Consider the following 18,904-nt stretch of genomic DNA (forward strand, 5'->3'; position numbering starts at 1 on the left):
CATAATTAATATTAAAAGACCTCTACAAAAGCTTTTAGGCTGAATCCGACTTGCTTCTCTACTCTTACGGCTTCTCCCAACCTTCACAAAAAGGTCTCTCCAAGCGGAGAGACATGGAAAAACTGGTGTCTTCAAATTCGGAAGTTACTATGGCTTTATGACACTTAGAGCCGTTGCTACTTAGAGCTGGCTATCCCTCTGCCGGTAGGGTGATCCGTGTCAAACTATGGGCGGAGGATGTCAGATAAATGCATCTAGATAATAAAGGAAAACACAAGTAGAAACAATAGACCACAACAAGAATCAAGTTTCTCAAGGGAGAAGAAACCAGTGAACAGAAGACAACCACCACGCTTGCTCTTCTCAAAGGTTCTCTCTCCTAGTGCTGATTTTATTAAGAACACAAGAAGGAGGTAACAATTTCAAGACACAGAGAAAAAGTTCATTAGGGGGTGTCGTATAATGACCCATATGCTGGATTCTAAGTTCAAACAGTATGTCATGGTGGCCTGTCAGACTCCTCCCCCTCCAGCTCTGCTGCTCATTCATCTCAGCTGTGACTACTCATCTCATCAAGCCACCTGCTACAAAAGGAGACCCAGCTTCATCATTCTTCACCAGTCTAATAACCCTGATGGTGCTTAGTTTCCAGAAGCTCACTACGTCTGGCTCCCTTGTCTCTGTCTGAGCTAATCTTGTCTTGTCCTCTGCACTCAGGTTCCCTTCTCATACCACGAGAGTCACCTGAGTTTACCACCTCGAGCAGCAGCAGCCACAGCAGTCCACCGCTGACGCATCCGGCCACTGTGAGTCACAGTCTTGTGCTCCTCAAGACCACCCGCCACGCCACGCATCAAGAACCTAGCCACGAACTTTGTCTTGCTCCACGTTCAGGGAGTTCGCCACGAACGGTATCAGAACCTCCAATCAAGAGCCGCAGCCTTGATTACCCACGACGTCATTTGGAAACATCAAGAACTCAAAATAAACATTGTACTTACCTCTTTACTTACCTGTCTCTGCCTCCTGGGTTTCAGCATCTGGGTCCGTTCCGCGTTCTAGTCATGACACAGTATCCCTTATCAACTCAAGACAGTGTGTCGTAAAACCCCCTCAGCCTTGCTGGGATGAGAACCAAATGAACAAACACACAATTGTTTTATAAAAAGGTAAAAAGGTCAATCTGAGTTAACATTTAAACAAATAAATTTAAACAATGATAATACAATTTCCTTCACAGAGGAGAAACACATATCTCTGTGGGTGTGTTCCGAACCACAGCAGTTTACACTTGGATGTAAATATTGAGTTATTCTTCTTGCATGACTTAATCAAAACCAATGTTGTTTTTTCTGAGCCCTGGCAGCTACACACAAACGTAGATGATCGGCAGCTATTTTTGACATCATTGAGCCGTAGTAACGTCCAAATTTCAAGGCACTATTTTTTTCCCCCCATATGTCTGGCATGGAGGGATAAATGTAGGGGTAGGAAAGCAATTCGAATTTGGCCTTAGAACGGCACAAAAGATGATTGGAGCGAGAGTTTTATAGAAATAATCAGGAGCATTGATGCAGCGGCTAGCAGTGTCACTGCACTGAAACAGCTCTATGCATACCAATTCAGAACAGTAATAATGCATAATAATGTAACAGGAAATATATGTTGGCCAATTTTTGTGTGAGCTTATCTATTTTAGGTTTGGATACAGATGAGATGCCCTCAAGTAAATGGAATAATTGGCCAGAAAGGAAAAACGCTTGCCGAGATGCGTAGCTGGCATGCACCCTATTAAACTGATATCATACACTATGTTTAGGGGGTTGGAAGAAACTACATTGGCCATAAAAATGTAAAACACTTTTTTTTTACATGACACATGCTCACATGACAGCAGCGGAGACAAACTCGGACCAAATGTACATACCGTACATTTGCCCAGGCATCAAACTGGAACTAGAAAGTGCTGCCTCCAACTGAGGTATGTCAACTTATCAGGGGATATTGCCTTTTTTTTTTAGAAGGACATAGAGTTTCACATCCAGCAGAATCCATCCTGCACAAGTGCTGGGAAAAGAACACTTCAATTATATTCTGCCTTGAGTTTGTGGGGAATGTAAAGGTTTTTCTCTCATGGTCTCTGTGCAAGCTTCTTTTATACGGAAATGCGCAGCAAAAATAAAATACATCTGCCAATTTGGGAAAGGCATTGATAAAAAACTGCTAAGAACAAAAAAAGTATCATTGCAGGGGTAGACTTCCCATTAGGCAAAGGTAGGCGATCGCCTGGTGCCCCCAACTTGGCAGTGGCCCCGAGCTGAACATAATAGAAGTAAAATAAATTTTACATCCATTATTATTTAACTCTGTCATAAAAAAAACCAAAAAAAACCACCCAAAATCACTGAACAGGCATAAGACTGATCATGTCAAAGTGTTTGGTCTTCCCCCGTCCTTTTGCAGCAATGGGATATTCAAGTCAACAGCAAGTCCAGAGACTGGCAAGTTAGCGAGCAGAAGCAGCATTGTCAGACTGGGCGGTTTTAAGCTCAATTGAGCGGTTTTCATTCTGGCTCTGCAGGCAAAAATTGCTTTAGGTGGATGGACATAATTTGGGTGGGTTTGGGATTGGTTTGGGGAACTTTTTGTTCCTGGTTGAGACATGTTTCAAGCAGGAAAGTGCGGTCAGAGAAAAAGGCAGGTGACAGGCAGTGATTCACCTGTTATCTTCCTCACCTGCCACTATGAGATATAAAACCTACTGATAATAAAAATAATTGTTTTTAATGAATGCTTGCAGAAGAAGTACCAGTACCCTGATAAACATGGTCTGCAAATATTACAGCATGGACAACTTCAAAAAGTCAATTTTAAAGCAGAAGAATGAATTCCAACATTGGAGCTACCATGGACTACACCTACAGGATATGGACCTTTCATTTTTCATCATAACCATCTCTGGTATTTGCTTCAACTGCAAAAAAAGACACTGTTTATCCCTAAATGAATACATTTGAACAAAGTATTAATGATAATTGTCCAATTAGAATAAATTGTTCCTAAAAAGAAAATTATGTAGGATTAACCACAGACCAAGTGGACCACATAACACATTTCGGTCAGACAATATACATTGGATTCCTCCCACTCCAATAAAACTCTTTTTGACAAGCTAAACTTTTAAAGGATTCAATGTTTCATGTATTGCATGCATGTGTACTAATATGTCCCATACACCTTGGCTCTGTGTTAGCTTACTTGTTTTTTTTTGCTGTTTTCTTGTTGTTAACCCTTTTTTGATGAGCATGTTTTTTTATACATGAGTGTGCTGGCTTGCCTGCTACTCCTTTTTGGACTTTTATTTTTTACCACTTTCTGGGTCTGAAGTGGTCTGCAGGTACATCATTGATACAATCACCCGTTGTTGCCTGGTAACAACAAAATGCCGCCGGAGAAGCTGAGGAACATAAGGTCCTTCAGAGTTTGCAGGACTCTTAAAGACTTTATTTATGATGGCGTTGTTGCATCTCCCCTCTTCTATGGAGTGATCTAGTGGGGGGTGGGGTGGGGATTCACTGACAGGAACAGGAGGAGGATCGACAATATGGCTTCGTTCTGGGATGTCCCCCGGAGTCTGTGACCGGTGGATGAGAGGAGGATGTGGTGGAAATTGGAATACATTGTATGGGCAATCTTCTTCATCACCATCCTTGCATCCTAGCTCCTTCAATCAGAGACAGAGGACAGAGCACTTTGCAGATCTTTCTTTCTGTCAGCTATTAAACCATACAGTGCCTTCTGGACGCTGGATTTCATTGTGTTATTTATTGATTTTTAGTGTTGTTATTGTTAAATATTTCATTTTGGAGCCGGTTTAGCTCGTGCTGGTTTACGGCACCTTCCGTCTGTGAAACCTGGGTTCAAATCCAGGCTGCTCCCTATTTCCCTTCTCTACTTCTGTGCCAGTCCCAAGCCCGGCTAAATTGAGAGGGTTTCATCAGGAAGGGCATCCAGTGTAAAACATTGCTAAGATAACCATGTGACTCGTCTGCAAATGAAGGGATGATTTGCTGTGGCGACCCCTGGTGGGAAAAAGGCAAAAGAGAAAGATGAAGCTTGTTAAATATTGCATTTTCTGCTATTTATGATCTATTACTATGTGTTGTTTTTACTATTATCTGCTGCTTTTTGAGCTATGATAACAAAGCAATTTCCCAGTCATGGCATCAATTAATTAAAGTTGTCTCTACTTATGATTAAGTGTAATTTTTATGGCATCTTTTGCATGTGGATGTGTGGAGATGTATCTCTTTTCTTTTATTTTTTTATTATCAAATCAAGTCACGATTAATTATTCAGGTTTGATATATCTTTGTGTAGATACATAACGTTTTTTTTTTTTTTTTTTAGTATTTTTTGTTTTAGTTGCTAAAATAAACCAATTCCAAATCCAAATGGGAAAAAAAGACTCAAAAAGTCCCAAATTAATTGATGTATCTGAACAGCTAGTTGACAAGTAGGGAGACAAAAAATTCAGATTTTTGTGAGTACACAATGGTTAAATTACATTTCTTAATTTTTTTTCTATCTTAATGCTGTTTGTTGTGCGTAATACTTGAAATAATTTACTTATCTTTGAGTCCCTTTTGTAAACATGAACTACATTTAAGACCAAATACATCTGATAACCTGAATGTATCTGAGAAACAGAGTGATGAGAACTTTGAACAATACTGAAGGTATGTCCTCCTATTAATAAATCTTATACAATATTTCCTCCATTAGTGCATTACATATAATTATTAGCTCGTGCTGGTTTGCGGCGCCTTCTGTCTGTGAAACCAGGGTTCGAATCCAGGCTCCTCCCTCTTCCCTTCTCTGCTGCCTTGCCGGTCCCAAGCCCGGTTGGATTGAGAGGGTTGCGTCAGGAAGGGCATCCGGCGTAAAAACATTGCCAAGTTAACCATGTGACTCATCCTCGTGGGAGGGTTGTTTCGCTGTGGCGACCCCTGATGGGAGAAGCCGAAAGTGAAAGAAGATTTTGAAAAACGTTTTTCCAAGTTTTGTTTGTTTTGCTGTTTGGTCTCACCTGTAATGTCTCTCGTGGACAGAAACATTTGGATTCAGGCAGAGGAATGTAAAAAGAAATCCCTACTGAATGGAGGTGGAGTTGTGTGATAGCTTTTACCCTGGAAGTACTGTTTTTCCTGTAGTAACATCACTTCAAGCAGCAAGTTATTGTTATAGTTTTCAGCTACCCCCCCCACCCCACCCCCATTTATCTGTGTATTTACCCTTATTTTTATATTTTCTTTTTCTAGAAAACTAGATATCTTGCTTGACTGGGTCCTGTTATCATGAATTCATGGGTTTCTGGGGTTTTTGTAGGCGTGTGCATGCTGGGTCTCGTTATCTCAGTCTCTGTGCCTTCATTTGTTGGCTTTCTGCTGTGGTCTGTTGGATGTTTGTATTGGAACGCTGAAATATGTCTCGGTGTGAAAATATGTAGTTACAAATTTAACAGTGCTGGACGGGTCAGGGGATTTCCATCACTTGTCTTTGGGAGGTCTCTGCTTAAGAACTGTTTCCACAAAAATCACATATGTGTCCAACAAAAGCTAAAAAATTATAACTAAGGATCTACAGAAAGGAAGCAGAAAACTGCTTGCTTAAAAGAAGTCAGCTTGATATAAATCTACTAAAATAGCAAGAACCAAAGCAGAATATTGACTCAATTTAAAGACCATATGACTTCAGAACACCTACATATCCAGCAGATTTCACATGTTTTGATGGCACATTAAAAATACAATTTTTTAATTAGAATTAGAAATTAGAATTAGAAAAAATGCCCAAAAATAAATGTGCTGGGTATGCAAAAAAAAAGAAAAGACTTGATGCATTGAAAAAAATACTTTTTAAAATGCTTTAAATGAACAATGTTTGTTTTTTAGGTCAGCCTCTTGAAATATAAAATAAAAAAACACACCATTGCAGCAAACTAGAAAAATAAAATGTGCAAAAAAATAAATGCTTTTTTCATGTTGTCTGTTGGAATGAACAGTCGCCTCCTCAGGAAGCAAATATTTGCTGAACATAGAAAAATGTTTGTCTGGGCCCCTCCATGGCATTTTGCAGAGAGACTCTACAGATTTAGGGGAAAGTTTACAGACTTTTATACAACTCAAGAAGAGGATGGAGGCAGAGAAAATCAATACACAACAAGAAAACTCCACAGAGACCAGACAGCCACTGGATGCTCTGGGGGATCTGGAAAAGGACACAGGTTAGAGCTGACCTAACAAGGTCCAGACTGAACAGTAAATCCTTTCACAGAAGCAAAGCATGGGACATCCATTATTTACAGCAAACTCTGTAGTTACGGTGACTCAATCATTAGACAGAAACTCGATGACTTCGTCCAAGACTTAGCAGTAATTGTGAAATGTGAACATGACTGGCGAGGATAATAATAATAATAATAATGGAACTGATTTTTCTTTGCTTTTCCAGATGCTCAAAGCGCTTACAATGCGCTCATAATTCACTTCTCATTCTTACGTAGTGATGGTAAGCTACAGATGTAGCCTCAGCTGCCCTGGGGCCGACTGACAGAGGCGTGGCTGCCAGTATGCACCTACGCCTCCTCTGACCATCACCAGGACAGTCATACGCATTCACTCACCAGTGGAGCAACACTGGAGGCAGGGAGGGTGTGTCTTACCCAAGGACACAACAATAAGGATGTGCTCCAAAGATAAGAATCATACTTTGTGAATCCAGAGAATAGATAAGTCCATATGAATGCTGAAGACAGGTGAGTGGATTTAAGGATTTCTAAAGCTCTGTCCCTTTTATTTCTTTCCATCTTAGTCTGTTTGCTCCCCTCCATCTGGATAAATTTACTCTGCCACCAAACCTTAAGTATGACTCTTTGTCAAACATTTATCCAAGCAAGTCTTTAATTCACCAGCGCCATATTTGAAAATGTCCGTCCCCTTTGGAAATTAATAATACAAAACCTAATTTAAAAAATCAAAATGTAAATTCTTTTTTCCAAAGGATTGCTTTTGTTTGCACTGTGTGTGTGTGTGTGTGTGTGGGTTTGAGGAGGTCAAACAATTACTGAAAAACCTTCAGGACAATTTACTTTCTGTTTTACATAAAGCTGCAGATTCAACATTTTGTAAAATTCAGGCAAGACAGGTTGTTGAGATGAAGTACCAGTATTTAAACTAAAACAAAAAATGTCAATCACTCAAATCACAACTAAAGGTGCTCCTCTATTGCTCTGTCCAGAACTTCAAATTCACCTGTCTTCCTTATGATCACGTCTGTCTTTGCAAGAAAATAAGTGACAACATTGGCTTTATTTTCTAGTCATGAAAATGTCTATCCTATGAAGGAGCATTTGGACCACCATAAAAATAAATTAAGAATATAAAACATGCACTGCACATTGTAAATGCTAACCTTTTGAAAGCTTGGTTGTTATTAACTTTAGGCAGCCTTGCTCAAAAATGTAAGAAGCATTACAGCATGCTAGTTACTGGCTTTTTGAGATCAATTTCAGAATTTATATGATATTAAAGACCCCAAAGCTACCCAAAATAGGGTGACATTTTTTTTCTCCAAAAATTAAAAAGTCATGCTGTAGAGGGTTAAGAATGAATTACATTACAAAAAGCAGGAATGTTACTGTGTGTAACGGTTTCAGTTGCTTTTCCTTTGTGTTTTGGTTTTTTGTTGTATCTGTATAGATTTGAGTTCACTTCCTGTTTTATTTTGTATGGTTTCCTATTCTGTTGTTTCGAGTTTTACTTTTGGTTCCCATCTGCCCTGATTGTGTCTCGCTTGTCCGTGTGTATTTAAGTCTTGTCTTTCCATTCCTCCTGTGCGGTTCCATGGTTTAATGTTCCCCGAGATCCTGAATGTTTGTAAATCAGATTTCGAGTTTTGAGTTTGCCTAGCTAATGCAGTGGTTTTTGATCCGTAGTTTTGGTTTTTGTTATTAAAGTCCTCGTTTCCCCTGCAACCTTCCTCCTGCCTCCATCCTCTCTGCCCCTGGATACATCCTCATTTCCCCCATGACATTATGGAACCGCCTTACCAGTACCCAGCAGAGAGGACCAGTTTTCGGTGGACCCCTGACTGGTCCCTGATCCCCTCCTCGGACTTCAACGGAAGTCGCCTGGCTGTGAGAGGGGGCCGTCGTCGTCACCGCCGCCCTCATCGTAAGTCCTCCCCTGTTTACTGGATGGAGCTGGATGTTCTCCGGCAACGGTCCTTCCTGGACCCTCTGGACCAGGATCTGGCTCTGGGAGGACTCTTACGAGGAGGAGGAGGAGGGGGTTGAGACCCAGTGGGCTTTGGACTGTTTCAGGAGTCGTCTGGCTGAGAGGGGGGTACGCCGTCGCCGCCACCGCTCTACTCAACATCCCGTCTCAGCTCCGGAGGTGGTCCTCAATACATCCTGACCCGTCCCTGCTCCCAGGAAGGCCCTAAACTGGGTGGAGCCGGACAAGGGGGTGCCGGACGCACCATGACCCGTTCCTGCTCCCAGGAGGGTGCCGGTCGCACGCCAACCCGTTCCTGTTTCCTGGGGGGTGCTGGATGTAGTGACTTGTGGTTTAACAAGAAGTGTCTGGGTGTTTTGCTGAAATGTCTAGATGGGCAAATTTTTGACTTGTGGGCCACAAAGGGTTGTAAAATTTGACAGCAGGACCAAAGCAAGAGCCGATGCGTTTAATGTTTTGTTAATCCAATTGGAGAAAGAAAATAACGTCATTGAAAATTAATAAATAAATTTTAAAACAGAACCTTTTTTTTTTTTTGAAAACTGACTTTTGTTCTCCTTTTAGTACCAGTTGCACCAATGGGTTGATGTCCCTCAGGGGAAAATACAAACTTACAGGAATGCTGCGTTCATGAGGTGTTGGAATGATTGGAAAAATTACTGTCTGACTCAAAACACAAATGAACGTTGAAAAAACAAATATCTTCCAACACCACATACATGCTGAAAACTTTCCGCACCTAGATAATTTACTTGTACTGTAGTGTATATGAGGAGACCCTGGATTTATAGGGAAAAAAAACACATTAATAAGGATTGTCATAATTTATTTCAGTTTGGCGGACCAGATTAGTTATTTGGGCCACATGGCAGTAGTTTGCCCACTCCTCGTCTTGAGTGTTTGCAAATGTGGACCTGGAACACAATACTCTTATCTAATAACTTAAATTTATCTAACTTTTTACAGCAATTCTAGAATGATAATGAAAACAAGAAATCAAACACCAAACCTTTTACTGTGTTAAATAAGCAGAAATTTACATCCTGGATTATGACTTGAATATGCAACATCATACTTTAACATTTCAGATTCTTAATTACAAATTACTTTAATATGTTTTAAAAGCTTTACAATACAGGATATCAAAGGTCAACTCTTGTGTTTTGCAGCATTGTTGCTGTTATTTTGTTTTTATTTTGCAGGCAATTTAACAGTCAAACATTTTCTTGTCTTCTTAGCATACAATAAAAAACAAAAACAAAATTGCTGAGACTGAATGACTGAAAAGACTGAGCAGGCAGCAGCGCCTCAACAAAGAAGTTATCAGCGTGAGTGCAGAAAGACCGAAGCAGAAGTTCAGGAATGCATACAGAAAAGGAAAGCTGCTGCTGTGAAAGTTAGTCCCACAGCCAATGTTGAAATGGATGCTCTTTTGTAAAAAAAGATAAAAAAAAGAAAAGGAATGGGAGCATGCCTTTTTTCTTCTTCTGAAAACACAATGGAGAGCTGAAAAAAAAAGGAAGAAAAAGTTTGCATTTAATTTTTGTAACTTGAAAAGAACCGCCAGCTGGGATGTCACAGCTTCCTCCTCCAGCAAGTGAATTATCTTCCAGGTGGGGGCACCGTTATAACAGTGTGACAGACATTTCTTTCACATCCTGGATCTAATGCACACCTGTGTTGTCATGGCAATCTGTGATCCCTATAAGGAAGCGTTTTTTCTGGGAACTGCCATTGTTATTCTGAACCCTGGAATCTATGTATTAAAGTAAAACATATTAGATATATATATAAAAACATACATATTAAAAAAAAAAACTGAACTATTTAGGACCAAATGTGGTTTTGTGAGGGCTAATTATATGAAGCTAAAGTAGCTTTCTCAACGTAAACACTGTCATATGATCCCTGTGATGCAGAGAACTGATCAATCAAAGCATCTAGCTGATTCTGCTACTACTGGTTCAATATGATCAGGAAGAGCATGGATTTAACTGTTCCCATTTGGTAATTTATTGCATCATAAACCATGAAACCAAATCTCACAATTAGGTTAAAAATATCATTAAAATGAGGGATCTTAATTGTTTATCTTTTAGCTTTTATCTCTTAGCAGATTTTTCTTTTATTATCTCCTCAAATCTCAAATGCTCCATCTGTTCCGCTCCTTAGTGTGGTGCACATCCTGGATCGTGCCAGCCAAACTTGCATGAGACTGGACTCCAGTTTTCTGAAATCCCTGATTATTTACCAGCTAACATTTATTCACAAGCTTTCCAGGAGGAAACATCCCAATAAAAAGACATGCCCTATCTTAATACCCACAGTGTGCCAGAGAGTATTAGCATTAATGTGGTAGTTTATTTTTTGTTGGTCTTTTGTGAAACATTTTTTTCTCCCCATTTGGTGTTGAACAAAAAGAGGTTTTACAGAAACATATCTTAATTGGATGCATAATTAGGACAGAAATAAAGCAAAATAGCACTTGTTTTGCATTGTGTAAATGATCTACTACATTTGAACATTTGTTCAAACAGCTTTAAAAACCTGGTTAATTGCTGTTTTTTGGTGCTCATCTGAGCCTTTTTTGATTGAAATTGAATCTTCAATCAAGGAAGCTTTTCTCCACTTCTTATTCTTTAAAATTTGCAATCACAGAAGGTTAAGGTGTTTGGTGTTAATTGTGCTAAAAATTATTCTCCATTGAACTCGACTTCCATGTGAACTGCAGGAATCCCTGTTCTGGTTTTGAAAGAACCGCAGATTAAAGCTTGGTGCAGAAATGATGAAGTTATTACTGCTTAAATTCATGTTATAAGGAAAGATAAAGTATTTGAATATTTTATGAAAGGATTTGACATAATTATATTTACAAAAATCTTTGAACAAGTGACATTTTGGGTAAAAAAACTGACATGGATTTACAGCTACAGCAGCACGTTTCAGTATTATCTTCATTCTTGTTGGTCTTTTACATGTTTAATGTCTTGCACCATTTTCTTGTGTAACAGCTTCTGTTTTAAGGTTCAAGCTTTAGGGTTTGAAGGCGGCTGACCTTCCAATCAGAAGATCACAGGTTCAGTTCCCACCCCTGTGTCCAAGTGTTCTTGGGCAAGACACTGAACCCCCCCGTTGCTCCTGGTGGTTATGGGTTGGCGCTAGTGGTGCTAGTGTTCAGCAGCGCAGCTTCTTCTTCGTCTTTCTTTTTAACTATGTTTGCTATTTTAACTACTATTTTTTTATCTTACAATTATCCATTTTCTTATGGGAAGCACTTTGAGATGCTTTGTAGCAGGAAAAGTGCTATGAAAACACGTTTGATGTGATTTAATTTAATTTAATTTATTTTCCAAGCTCGATTTTAATCAGTTTTTTAATTGGAAACAATTTTATAATGGTATGGGTAATTTTGACTAGCAACTTGCCTCAGACTTGCCATCGCTACCCCTCTTTTTTTTGGACAGAAAAACTGTCAACAGGAAACAGACCGTCAAAAGTCAAGCTATTATTTTCTTAATTTCACAGCAAATATTACAACCTCCATGTCTCTGGACTTTCTTTAAACTTTGCTAAGTTTCTTTTGGGCATGAAAAGCTGAAAGGAAAGCACTAATTGCTGAGAGATGATGTTGGGAGGTGAAAGCTGGCTGCTTTTTCATTCCACGTTCAAAGCTGTGCAGTATTGAGATATTTGCTTGATTGACTTAAAAAAACGCTCCCTTTTTTCACCTCACGTGTACTGAACATATTGAAACAGAAGTAGAGATTGAGTTTAGCATTGAAACTTGAAAACAAACAGAAAACATGGAAGCGTGATCAAAAAGTCAAAATGGTTTGTTTCCTGGCAGCTGAGTGACAGTTCGTGCTTTGATGTTCTGCTGTCCCACCAGTGTTCCCAGCAGGAGAGAGTTGCCCTGACAGAGTCAGTTGGCTATTCTGTTTGAAAGAACTGCTCTGACACAGAGAGATAACTATACAAAAATAAATTAGGGATGTTTTTCTGAAGAATTTTTAATTTTATGTTGCGGCTGCAGAGAGTAGGTGTGACTGATTTAGCATCCTCGTGCGGTGCAGGATGAGCACAACAAATACGGAGTCTTTTGTCGGATTGTTTTTGGCTCTGATGCAAAATTGATTCTATTTTAGAATGTGCTGCCATAGGAAGTAAGTGTTTATTCGTGTCAAATGTGATAAAACTGAATTTTTAAAAATAGACTCATTAACTTGCATCAAAACAAGCAGCTGGTGGTCACGATAAACCAAACAGCGTGAAAATCAGTGATTATTTTTAAACTCTCTAAATTATAGATGGAAGAGATCGTCTTAATTAAAAGATGAAGGGATTATGGGATTAAAGCGAGAAGAACAATTTGACACAGGCTATCTTTCTTGGAAAAGCAAAACAAAATACCCTTTGACCACATATTTGTCTCCTTCCAGTTGTAATCATGATAAAAAAAAAGTGTCAGCATGGTTGCAGAAGATGTTTACAGGCTGTTTTTTTGTGAAAATCCATATAAGCAGGAAGTGGAAGGCAGGGAGACATTAATAAGGACTGCGCTGACACATTATCATCTTTCAAGTTTCAGCAAAGGCTCATGATATCTGACTTTTCCGGCACTGCTGACACCAATAGTGACAGCGAAGACGACAGCGGGAACTATGCTTTGTGGGAAACCCTCAGCAAAAAACAAACCAGACAAAAAAGGAAGAAATCTCTGCATTGATCCACACAATGACATGCTGCATCTGTGTGTGGTGCTCAGAATGCCAAAGGTGCAGACCAAACAAATGAAAAGAATAAAGAGGGACAAAGGTGAGGACACTGAACATCTTTGTGGAAGTGTCGGCCTCCTGCAGAAGGGAAATGTCCACCTGGGCAACTGCAGATTTCTGCTCGAAGCCTGTGTTTTTGGATGTAGTGGCATGATTTATTATCACGTATTTCATCATGATTTTATACCTTTCTGATTATGCAGTTACTTGTTTGTGTGAAGTAAGTGCTGAAACCTGTATCTGTTTTTTGTCTGTGTGGAAGGGATGCCGTTATTCACACCAGGAACAGCTGCTCTCTCTTTGTCTCCTGCTATAAGGAAGGACACAGAGCCATGACTTGATTTACATATGTTGGGTAATAAAACCTGCTTCCCGTTGCCTTAGATCAGAGCACAAGCGAGGCAACTCTTTCTGTAGACACCCTTGGGGGAGGGGACTGTGGTGCAGCGGTACGGCGGTCGACTCCCGATCGTGAGACTGCAGATTCGATTCCCACCTTGCCCGCCCATGTGTTGAAGTGTCCTTGGGCAAGACACCGAACCCCACCTTGCCTCTGGTGGAACGTTGGCGCCCGTGCGGAGCCGCCACCATTGTGTGAATGGGTTTGTTATTGTAAAGGGCTTTGGGCCTTCGAGGTAGTAAAGTGCCATATAAGTATACCCTATTTACTTTACCATTTGTCCCTGGCTCTCCCTTTTGCAAGAGGTTTGACACTTCATGCAGACTTGTGTGATTTTCCTTTTCCCATTTGCACATCAGGTTTTTTTATATCCTTAACCGTAACCCGAACCTGGGAAGACCTTAGGCGGCCACAACAATGTGCATCAGGAGGGTTCTTGAAATTACTTATTTGGACTATGTTTAGTTTTACAAATCCCCACGCTTTCCTTAATGCATGCTTTATTAATTAAAAGCTTCACCTTTTTGCTATGTTCATTTTGCTTTACAGCCTAAAATAATAAAAAAGTAAGCTTATTATGCGTAAATATTTACTCAGAACAGAAAAAAATGAAAATTGACTTGAATTCACTAAACTTTTTTTCAGTTAACCATACAGGCAACACTGAGGTATTTGTCATAAAAAAGAAGTTCTGATCGTCCAAGGTTTTTATGTTTCTCTTTCAAAGACATCCTTTTCTTGAAGTAACATCTATATAGCAGCTATTGCTTACTGGTTTATTTATTTATTCATTTGTTTTGCTTTATATTCGTTTAATAAATGCAAGGTCTTTGCTTTTAGTATACATCTTTATTCTCCTCATGCTCACTGTTGAAACAAACTGATGACATCCAGACTTTGCTCTTCTGCTGGAATTCTATTAAAAATGTAAAGAAAAATATATTTTCTGAAGTTGTTTTAATTATTTTAGAGAAATTCACACTTTAAATACATTTTGTACATTTTAAGTTTAAATCACACCGGTATTTTTAAAAATATATACCGGTATTTACAGCATGACAGACTCTTGAACATTTTGCCAAAAACTGACAAATAGTCAAAAAAAAGTCAAACTTACTCTGTTTTTGGTTGTTGGAATGAGTGGAAGTCCACACTCTCTAACATCTATCAGATGTTAGAGAGTGTGGACCCATCCATCAGATTTCTTAATCTACATTTTAACTGTCCTCTTAAAAGGCTTTCTAATTGATTTTACAGCTTTATTTCAAAGTACTTTCAATAAATACGTAAAGAAATGTTTGGAAAAAACTGATATTATCAAAAAACTGAAAGCTGGATGGTTGCTAATATCAGTTTACACAATGTCAACCAAGAGCAGCACAAACGTTGTGATAAATAATTTGAAAAGATGGGAGGTGTCATGTGTCATGAGTGCATATAGAGGAAGACAGCTGTGTTTTCCTCGCTGTTCCTTTGCTGAGCGCCTGTTTCTCCTGTCCTCTTTTATCACTGCCAGACTCATTCTAAGCTCACCTGAGGATTTTCTGCAGCAAATTTGTTTCGCATTTAAGACTCAATTTTAGTCCTAATCAGCAACAGATTGCTGCCAGATGTAACGTTCCGGTTTCAATCCATTTCTGCCAAAGGGAGAACATAACAAAACTCTGCCTTTCATGGCTGAGATGGCTGAGCTGGGGAAAAGAGCATGGTGTCAGTGATCAGAGCTCAGGGTTGGGTGGAGAAGCATGAGTCATACTAAAACTGTTGACTTTTTTCTCTTTTTAGTTGAGTTTTTCCTCTGAGGTGAAGGATGGATGACCTATTCAGCCCTATTAAAAGCCTCTGTGGATTGTCTGTGGCTCATGTTAATGGAGGGCAGTAATTACTTATAAAAAGCCTGGATGCTTGTTGATTTACAGTAAATTGAGTAAACGAAAGCAAACAAGCAGTTCAAAAAAATTACAAATTACAAATGATGTCTCTTGCTTTTTTGTGTGTGGCAGCTTTAGAAATAGTAATAATATGATTCTCACAAGTTATTGATTTAACAATACTATCATCATTGACAGATCCTTTTTCCATATTTTCACGGAGGTTTGGAGAAATCAGTTGCTGCTTGCTACAAAAAAACAAAACAAAAAAACAACTTAAAATAAAATGAATACTCAGCAGGTCTGACTTGCACACATTTGAAAGTCTTTTCAATCTTAATTAAACTTTTACATTTTCTCCTATTATGTATGACAGTGCAACTGCAAGGAACTGCAATTTCCAAATCCATTGGGTACATAAAAGAAAATCACTTTCAGGGACAAAGTCAAAACAAACCTCAATCCACTATCATGCACGCCAGTAGAAGGGTCATTATATGGGCTTATTTGCAACCAGAGGATGTTATTGCAAAATTGGACAAAGGCTTTTCCAGCCATATTCCATATTCTTGTATGCAAAGCAAGGGGCGCTCTGAAAAAATAACCATTTAGATGACTCTTCTCTTCTCGTATTAACGCATCTGAGGAGATTCACATTCCAAATCACACATTTCCTGTTTTCAGGAAAATTCATATCAAAGCACTCATATCTTCCTTTTTTTGTAACTAAAACACATATTTTCTCATATGTTATTGCAACAATTGAATTTAATCTTTTTCCATATACATATTAGCTTATAAGGCTTGAAAAAAAGAATGCAAATGTAAAAAAGTTATGAAAGATTTGTTGCCTGATTCATAAATCAAAATTGAAGCGATTGCTTTGGAGATAAAAAGTGAACACAGCACAAAAATATTTAAAAAATGTAAGTACAACTATAACCTTTTTCCTTTTTTGACGTTTTTAGCTGCCTGGAAATGTTTTTCCATCTTGGACTTGCCGTGACTTGCCGGCAGGATCTGAGACCAGCATTACAGGGCTATGACGACAGTGACTGGGTGTTACAAAGGCTGTCTGACAAAAAAGTTGCGTTAGGAGAAATTCCCAGGTACTTAATCTATTTAATCTGCACACCTAGATTCAAAACAAAACAAAACCGCTGTTAAGAGACTGTCATCAGGAGAAGCACCTTAGTGAGAGGCTAGACTGCTGGACCTATTGTAAGTAGTACTGCCAATGAATGACAGAAAATGTTTTGTTTGAAAGCAAATAATTTCTTAGAATCATCCAAAAAGATAAAAGTAACTCTAAATCTATACTATAATTCCTTTTTTTTTTTATTTGGTTATATCACTGGATCGGTCAATTATTTGATTCCACAGAAATATTTCAAAATGAAGTAAAAAGTAAGTTAGAACATAACAGATTTCAATAATCAAAAAGGTAAAAGGTCATTGAAAGAGCTCTTATCTATTCTCAGCCTAAATCATGTGATTGACTTATCAGCAACAATGATTTTTAAACTTCTGAGAGTCTAAGCTACATCTGACAGAGCACAAAACAGCGGTTGCAGCATGCAACAGTATAACAGTTTCCAAAATGTCTTTAAATATTTCCAGAGATTTTCTTTTTGGGAAGTTGAATCTAAAGTGAGACTGACTGCAGACGGATATTACAATGTTTCATTCCAGGCAGGCGTGATGTTGCTGCCAAGAATGTTTGTGGACTGTTAGCAGTGAGAGTTTGTGCAGCATGCATGCAATAATATTTCATTCAAGACAAAGCTGGAGCTCATTTGTAAATGTTTTTTTTATAAGGTTCGTGCAAGAAGTGTTTTTCTTTTTTTTTTTATAACTAATAACAAGTAAGTAGTGAAGAATAAACAGTTGTCCCCCCAAACATAACTGGTGGTTTTCCAGCTCAGTGAACAAAATGTCACATTTTGTGTCCCTTGTCTTTATGGCTTAAGTTGATGCTGGAGGAGTTTTAGTGTAAAACTTCAGTCTGGGCCTTTTATAGTGAGATAAATGTCTGTAAAGGCTACAGCGCCTCATCTTATCTGAAGCCTCTGGTGGGTTAACCTGCACACCTGCACTGATCTGCACTGATGGTTTGAGGCAAATGGCATTTGGACCATGACAGGTCCCTCTACAGGAGTTAAACCTTGAAAGTCAATGTGGGAATTACGACAATAGTCATATACTTTTGGGATACTGTTTGTTTCTAAAGAGTGACACTCTCATAACATTCACCCAACTTTGCTTGAAAGTCACATCACATGATGTTTTTATATTCAATGAATGAAAAACTGAGATCCTTTGAAACTTTAGAGTTTGTAATTATGCAATAAAAAAATTTGTTTTTAACAAAAACACAATTTGGAACATTTTGTATGTAAAACATTTTAAAACTAGTTCCTGAATGTGATAGATATTAATAATACAAGTGGCAGAAAGTAAATTTTAACATATATGTTTATATGAGAATTAATTATTTAATTATTTGAATTTAAATTTTAAAGAGTAAATTTTAGGTAACAGCTGCATGCTCATGTCGCACAAAACCGGAGACACAAGTGTACCTACCAGGACAGAACAGGAAGAAAGAAGACACTTTTGCTTCAGTAATACAATGAAGAACATGCAAGCTGCTAACAAAGACTGGAGTGATTAATAAATAAAGTGCGTCAAGCTATTTTCAATTAATTCTAGAAAAGTGTGCTTTAGAAAAGTTCTTGCAGAGCAGAAGGCTTTGCAAAAAAATGTGTTCAAATTATTTTAGAGGTTTAATTTGTGAAAAACTATTGGAAAATTTATGGAAATTGAACTGAAATTTTACAAATATGCTTACAAAACCATGAAACAAAAATGGTTACGTTTACCAATCAAGAGATTCTTGTGTTAAATAATTGTCACCTTTTGATTGATTCTTTCTTTTTTTAAATATTTGAGTTAATTATTTTTTATTAAATGTCTGTCATCAAACTGGTATCCTATATTTAAATCCTCCAGCTAACAAACACACAAAATAAGTACCGAGTCCCTCATAAAAGAGTAAATTATTTAAAGTAAGCAGTTTAGATCTGATTTATTGACATTTTATTATAGTTTTAAAATAAGGAAGTAGATTTCTGGTATTTGGTGATGTGAAGTGATAAGATGAACTCAATGACATGCAAGAAGAGAAAAACTGTAAACATTTTGTTTTAATACAGACCTTACTGGTATTTACATTTAAAAAAAAAGACTCCACCTGAATATTTCAGCTGTAGTTAGGCTTTGATTAAAGTAAGTCGTGATTTTTTTCTTTCCATGACTGTTCTTTTCTGAGAATCACCCAAGAAACCAGCAGAGCAAAAGTTGAATTGTTGAGATTTTATCATTTATTTCACTTAAATAAAAACAGGAAATCAATGTTTAGTCATGCATCATGGATTAGGTTTGCATCAAGAAGCATAAAACGCAGAGTCTAAGCCAGGTCCAGTAACCACTGAGGCATTCCAAAAGGCCTCCTGACGTCATCATTATCTTGATATTCTTGGGAGTGAACCTTGCTCCCGT

General features: G+C 38.3%; 1 protein-coding gene across 1 annotated transcript; it reads left to right on the forward strand.

The window, feature by feature from the left end:
* Nucleotides 1-314: 314 nt before the first annotated feature.
* LOC144984160 (uncharacterized) lies at nucleotides 315-1,179 on the forward strand. Its single transcript, XM_078932009.1, has 3 exons — nucleotides 315-637; nucleotides 718-806; nucleotides 895-1,179. The coding sequence occupies exons 1-3, from the start codon at nucleotides 463-465 to the stop codon at nucleotides 1,060-1,062; spliced, it is 432 nt and encodes a 143-aa protein (XP_078788135.1). The 5' UTR covers nucleotides 315-462; the 3' UTR covers nucleotides 1,063-1,179.
* The last annotated feature ends 17,725 nt before the right edge of the window (nucleotides 1,180-18,904 follow it).

This window comes from Oryzias latipes, chromosome 15, assembly GCF_053564925.1.
Source record: "Oryzias latipes strain Hd-rR chromosome 15, Olatipes_Hd-rR_3.1".
In the NCBI taxonomy this organism is placed as follows: Eukaryota; Metazoa; Chordata; class Actinopteri; order Beloniformes; family Adrianichthyidae; genus Oryzias; species Oryzias latipes.